The sequence below is a fragment of the Rhinatrema bivittatum genome, chromosome 2 (genome assembly GCF_901001135.1).
Source record: "Rhinatrema bivittatum chromosome 2, aRhiBiv1.1, whole genome shotgun sequence".
Lineage (NCBI taxonomy): Eukaryota > Metazoa > Chordata > Amphibia > Gymnophiona > Rhinatrematidae > Rhinatrema > Rhinatrema bivittatum.
The window spans coordinates 145,113,333-145,120,145 of record NC_042616.1 but is presented as its reverse complement, the minus strand read 5'-3'; the positions used below and the strand labels follow the sequence as shown (position 1 = coordinate 145,120,145).

At 44.1% G+C, this 6,813-nt stretch overlaps 1 protein-coding gene across 1 annotated transcript; it reads right to left on the bottom strand.

Moving 5' to 3' along the window:
• Window positions 1-1,008: 1,008 nt before the first annotated feature.
• On the bottom strand, window positions 1,009-6,248 carry LOC115086055. The gene is made up of 3 exons (XM_029592615.1): window positions 6,089-6,248; window positions 4,135-4,256; window positions 1,009-2,146 (listed from the first exon to the last, which is right to left on the bottom strand). Exons 2-3 carry the CDS (start codon window positions 4,162-4,164, stop codon window positions 1,091-1,093), a joined length of 1,086 nt encoding a protein of 361 aa, XP_029448475.1. The 5' UTR covers window positions 4,165-4,256; window positions 6,089-6,248; the 3' UTR covers window positions 1,009-1,090.
• Window positions 6,249-6,813: the final 565 nt, after the last annotated feature.

The following is a 6,813-nucleotide window of genomic DNA, read 5'->3' as shown; positions in this document are numbered from 1 at the left end:
AACCAATTGCTCCATAAAACTGTCATTTATTCTATCCAGGAACTTTATCTCTCTAGCACGTCCCATGATACATTTACCCAGTCAATATTGGGGTAATTGAAATCTCCCATTATTACTGCACTACCAATTTGGTTAGCTTCCCTTATTTCTCTTAGCATTTCACTGTCCATCTCACCATCTTGCAGGTGGATGGAAGTATACTCCTATCACTATAGTCTTCCCCGACAAACAAGGGATTTTACCCATAAAGATTCGATTGTGCATTTAGTCTCATGCAGGATGTTTAACCTGTTGGACTCTATGCCATCCCGGACATAAAGCTCCACACCCCCTTCAGGGTGCTCCTCTCTGTCATTGTGATATAATTTGTACCCCGGTATAGCACTGTCCCATTGGTTATCCTCCTTCCACCATGTCTCTGAGATGCCAATTAAGTCTATGTCATCATTCACTGCTATACATTCTAATTCTCCCATCTTACTTCTTAGACTTCTGGCATTAGCATACAAACATTTCAAAGTGTGTTTTTTGTTTGTATTTTCATTCTGCTTTTTAATTAATAAGGATAAGTTAGAATTTTTTAGCTCAAGTGAGTTTTTAGTTACAGGCACTTGGACTACATTTCTTATTATTGGAACCTCACTGTCGGGATGCCCTAATTCTTTTTTTGCAAAATCATTTTTATTGTGAAGACGTGCATTTCCACAAACACATAAAGGTATACAAAAAGTGAGACCAACAATATAACAATCAAAACAGTGGTTGTGCAGATTTTCATTTTAACAACATCTGCCATCCCTGTATTCTAAGTGAACACCCCAAACTAGTCAGAACTCTCATTCAGACCATTCATACCATGCACACCACACGCATCCCACCCATACAAGCATCCTCACCAACCAACGGACGCCACCCCCCCCCCCCCCACCCCAACCAACCAACCAACCCAGAAGCCCCAATTCCCACATATTGAAACAAAGAGCTAGGATGCAAGAAAAAAATGTGCATCGTAGTCCCACTCAAGTCATGGGTGCGGATGGAGCAGTGGAATACCAATTGACGCGGTAGCCTGCTGTGGTCAAATGACCTTTTAAGTCTGAAGAAAGACGAGATTAATATCCACAACCCAGCAATCAACATATTGCTTGTCTGTTGTCTTAAGTGATTTTGTATAATCCATTTGCTCCAGCAGTACCATGTCCATCATGCGATGATGCCAGGCCGAAAGCGGTGGTGTAGTTAAGGGATCAGTCCAGACAGCAAGGATAGTGCGACATGCTAACAATACCACAATCCTGCCGAAGCGATCCTGGGCCCCGGTACACATTTCGAACAACACTTGTGGTCCAGCCAGTAGAAGGGCTATGGACATTTTGAGGGGTGCCTGTATGCATTGAGCAATACAATCAATTATCTGGGTCCAGAATAACTCCAAGATCGGACAAAGAATTAACCAATGAAGCATGGTGCCTTCTACTTGGGAGCATTTAATGTATAATGAAGAAGGGAGGCGGCCCATGTGGAAGCGACGCACATCATCACATATTGTATGATATATAATCCGGAAGTGTAAATCCCACAGACCATTTTCTTTCAGATGTTTATGGAGAGATTTAAAGCAAGAGGTTATGAATGTAGCAGGTATATCCTTTGCACAGAACTGCATCCAGTATTGGGCCAGAGAGTCAAGATGTGGGGCAGGCAACGTGCGTTTAATCAACCCATTCCAGCCTTTTATGGAGTTGTGGGAGTACGCAATTTCAAACAAAGTCTTGGGGAAGGTGGCTTCCCTTAGAAACTCCTCTTGCTGCCAATGAAAGGCCTGTAGGTAATGTCTTGCTTGAAGGTATGCAAAGAAAAACTTAGGTTGTAGCTGATAATTTTTAACCATAGTCTCGTACCCTAACACTTGAGGGGCATCTTCTTCAAAATAGTGAAAGGCATACATTAGGCCACGACAAGCCCAAGTCCTGAAAACCCCGCTTGCACTGACACCAGGCTGGAAGTCACAGTTGCCCACTAACGGAGTTAACAGCGAGAAAAGACCTGTCAGACCATGACGATTGTGCAGCCATCTCCAAGCCTTTTGACATGGATGTAATAAACACTGGGGGATGGCCAGCGCTTGCAACGTGGCTGCTGGTGCCTGCAATAAATATAAGGGAGACCAAGGGAAAGTCATATGTGTTAATAACCCCTCCTCACAGTAAGTATAAGCATCAAGGAACCATTCCCCAATAAAAAGCAACTGACAAGCAGCATTGTAGGCTGAAAGTCAGGCAGTCCCAGTGCTCCCTGTGTCTTAGGGTACATCAGAATTTGATATTTAGTCCTGGCCCATTTTTCAGCCCATAAAAATGTAATCAACCCCCCCTGAAATTGTTTAAGATGAAGAATTTTAAGCCAAAGGGGGAGCATATGGAGTTTATATAGAAGTTTAGGTACAATCATCATTTTTATTAAAGCACAATGCCCAGAAAACGTGAGGGGAAGAGACTGCCAGGCCTGCATCTGCTGCCCAAGAGTAACCAAGGTATCGTGGAAATTTAACGCATAGAGCCGATCCAACTCTCTAGGAACCCAAACCCCTAAACATTTCAGCTTCCCTGGTGCCCACGTAAAGGGGAAGGAACCAGGCCAAGACACAGGAAGGTGTGAATTTAGGGCCAAGGCCTCTGACTTGGAATAATTTATGCGGAGGCCCGCTATGTCCCGGAACCACGTAAATATCGACAATATGATTGGCACACTCTGCCTAGGCCAGCCTACAAATAACAGGATGTCGTCTGCGAACATAGCGAGTTTCATGGGGTGCCCTCCCAGACTCAGCCCCCAGAATCCTTTATCATGCCGGAGCTTTTTGGCTAGGGGTTCAAGTGCCAATACAAATAGCAGAGGGGAAAGCGGACACCACTGTCGTACCCCACAGTGTAGGGGGACTGGAACCGACAGGCCCCCGTTAATAAGAATTCTAGCACTAGGGTTTTGATATAAGACTTTTAACCAAACAACAAAATCTCCTTCTATCCCATATTGTTGGAGTACCCAGAACATATAGTCCCAGGACAGGGAGTCAAAGGCCTTTTCAGCATCTAGACTGAGAATTATGGCCTCCTGCGAATGATAACTGAGGGCTGCAATGAGACGTCTCACATTTTGGATTCCCTGTCAACCTTTGACGAAGCCAGTCTGATCGGAGTGCATCAAAGTAAGCAGAATAGTATTAAGCCAGGCTGCCAGGACTGCCACAAGTATTTTTATGTCAACATTAATAAGGGAGATGGGCCTGTAAGATCCCACATCCTGTGGATCCCTCCCCTTCTTTGGCAAAAGGATACCAGTTGAACAATTTTCTTCCGGTGGGAGGTGAGTATGTTGGAGTAAAGAATTATAATAAGATATCAAACTCAGCAATAGGGGAAATTTTAAGGCTTTATAGAACTCATTACTAAGCCCATCAGGACCAGCCGCCTTGCCCTTTTTCAATTTCTGTATGATGGCAAAAATTTAGTACCGAGAGCTTGTCACCGAGCGGATGAGGCCAGTTAAAGTTTTGAAAAAAATCCTCCGACTCGGACTGTGTGTAAGGTTTGGAAGCATATAGCTTCTTATAGTAAGCTACAAAGCTAGCTTCAATATCTTTCTGATGGGTATAATAGGCACCATCGCTACCCTTAACCCCAGTTATAAGGGATTTTGCATGTCGAGGTCTAACTAAATTTGAGGAGTTTACCTGGTACATTCCCTTGTTTGAACAACTTGTATTTAAAATCTTAACGACTTTGATGCTCTTTGGTGCAAAGCAGCATTTAGGGCATGGTGGACATAATCTGCCTCCTGTTTATTCGCTGTGGTAGAGTCCCTTGCAAATGTAACCTGGGCTTTTTTAAATTCAGCAGTCAGATGCAGAATTTCTGCATTCCACTGTTTATTTCGTGTGGCAACGTAAGTTATAATTTTACCCCTCATTACTGCTTTCCCTGCAAGCCAGAGCATCTGCGGGGCAATGTCTGGTGTATTATTAAATTTAAAATACTCTTCCCAGCCCTCTTTAAGGTACTCCTGGAACTTGACATCGGAACCCAAATCTGGTGGCAATCTCCATGAGAAAGCCGAGGGGGGGGGACGACTTACCCACTTGTAAAGTGACAGATACGGGATCATGATCGGAAATGGAGATAGTCCCTATAGTGGCTTCAGTGACCCGGGGGAAACATTTTTCCGGTACCAAGATATAATCCAACCTAGAATGAGAACTGTGGGGATGAGAAAAAAAAGTCAAATCTTGGTCCCCAGGGTGTAATATCCTCCAAATATCTAATTAATGTAACTCATGACAAAGAAAATTTACTCCCAAATGCAGATCATTACTGCCCAAGGGCAGTCAATTTGTTTGTCCATAACAGTATTGAAGTCTCCTCCCACTATTACATCACAGACCTGCAATTTAGCTAAAATACCCACCTGCTGAGTAAGTTGTGCCAATCTTAAGCTCCTTACAGGCCCCAGAGCGCTCGTTTTCGCCGCAAACTACAGCAAAACAGTAGCCCACAACATCCGACCAAAAAGAGAGGCAGCTAAAAGAATTTGAGGGGAGATGGTGGCCGATTAGGGGGAAGAGGGCCCGGAGCTGGCTCACTATCCTGCCGACCCCGGTGATGTCATCCCGGAAGTCCAGGATGCCCTAATTCTAATGCATCATTAGTATCCTTTGAAGATACCTCTCTCCGAACCATGCGCTGCTGAGTGACTTTCCCCTTTGTTCTAGTTTAAAAGCTGCTCTCCTTTTTAAAGGTTAGTGCCAGCAGTCTGGTTCCACCCTGGTTAAGGTGGAGCCCGTCCCTTCGGAAGAGACTCTCCCTTCCCCAAAAGGTTCCCCAGTTCCTAACAAAACTGAATCCCTCTTCCTTGCACCATCGTCTCATCCACGCATTGAGACTCCAGAGCTCTGCCTGCCTCTGGGGACCTGCGCGTGAAACAGGGAGCATTTCAGAGAATGCTACCCTGGAGGTTCTGGATTTAAGCTTTCTACCTAAGAGCTTAAATTTGGCTTCCAGAACCTCCCTCCCACATTTTCCTATGTCGTTGGTGCCCACATGTACCACGCTTCCGGCTCCTCCCCAGCACTGTCTAAAATCCTATCCAGGAGATGTGTGAGGTCTGCCACCTTCGCACCAGGTAGGCATGTTACCAGGCGATCCTCACGCCCACCAGCCACCCAGCTATCTACATTCCTAATAATCGAATCACCAACTATGACAGCCGACCTAACCCTTCCCTCCTGGGTAGTAGCCCTTGGAGACACATCTTCGGTGCAAAAGGAAAATGCACCACCTGGAGAGCAGGTCCTTGCTACAGGATCTTTTCCTGCTGCACCAGGTTGGTGCTCTCCCATTATGAGACCTTCTTCCTCCAAGGCAGCACCAGGGCTGCCAGTCTGAAGTGGAGACTTGGCTACTATGTCCCTGAAAGTCTCATCTACATACCTCTCTGTCTGCCTCAGCTCCTCCAGGTCTGCCACTCTAGCCTCCAGAGATCAGACTCGTTCTCTGAGAGCCAGGAACTCTTTGCATTGCATGCACATGTACAATTTCTCACCGGCGGGTAAAAAATCATACATGTGACACTCGATGCAAAAGACTGGGAAGCCCCCCTCTTGCTGCTGGATTGCTGCCTTCATCTCAAATTTGTTCAGTTCCTAGTTAAGTTTTAGGTTGCTATGGGAGTAAGAATGAGTCTAATTAGCGTCCTTTAAATGTATTAGTGAATTCACTATATGTCTGATAGTGGCCTACAGGGGAATGATCAAACTCTCAATAAGGTGTGGGGAATTCGTGAAGTGAAGTTAAAAGGCTGTTGGGTTTTTTTTTGTTTGTTTGTTTTTTAGTGTGAAAGTGGCACCTGCCTATAAATTAAAGGATGAGCTAGGGGTGGGTGAGTGAGGGTGGGAGGGTTGCGAAATACAAACAGTCTAACTTCTGTTTATTCGCTGCCTTACTATTAAAAGCAAAAACACACTAAATAATATTCCCCAATAGTTAACTTTGCCCCAATACTTTTTTTAAAAAATTTCCCAAGCAAAACTTACTGATTCCTTTCAGCCACCCGATCCTCTCCTCTCTGTGCTCCCACTGGATTGTGGGTTACTGAGCTCTTCCCTTGAGTGTCCTAGGTGGAATCAGAAAACAGATGCAGCCTACAATGAAGAAAGAGGATTTCATCTGAACAAGGGGCCTGTATAGTGTCCAGAGTTCATGCAGTATATCTTTTTGGTTAGCTTTTTAAAAGATACCACAAGCTCCAAGTCTCCAGGCCTATGGGATAATTTGTATAATCAATGATACTTTGAAGATGCAAAATAGGAGATCTATTAGAACCTTCCTTATTTCAACAGGAATGTTGACTAGGTGCCTTTGTGAGCAATGCATCTAGTCACCATCCCTTCCTTAAATTAAAATACCCTCAGGAATTCTTTCCTGTGGGAAAACATCTCACAAAATGGATATATGATACATTTCATTTTTACACTGTCATAAATCTGCCTTGGTTGTTTAACAGATTCTTTTATTGCCCATCCTTTTAAACTGTTTCCTTTATTATCCATTAGAAATCAGATAGATTTGTTTTACTGGTTCTCAATCTGCTGTAGTATTACACTTTTTGCAACGAACTGCCATTCAAAGACGTCATACATCATGAACAGCACATAAGGCAGAAGCCAGCTGAGCTTGTTTTTGCAAATACTAGAGCTTATTTCTTGTGACAGCACTATAAAACGTAAATAATGTCCTTAAATTAAGATTTACTGTTTTA

Coding starts and splice junctions, on each gene's coding strand:
- LOC115086055 (XM_029592615.1), bottom strand. CDS start 4,164: ATGATCCCGTATCTGTCACTTTACAAGTGG. Junction 2,147..4,134: donor ATCTGTCACTTTACAAGTGG/GTAAGTCGTCCC, acceptor TATTTATTGCAG/GCACCAGCAGCCACGTTGCA.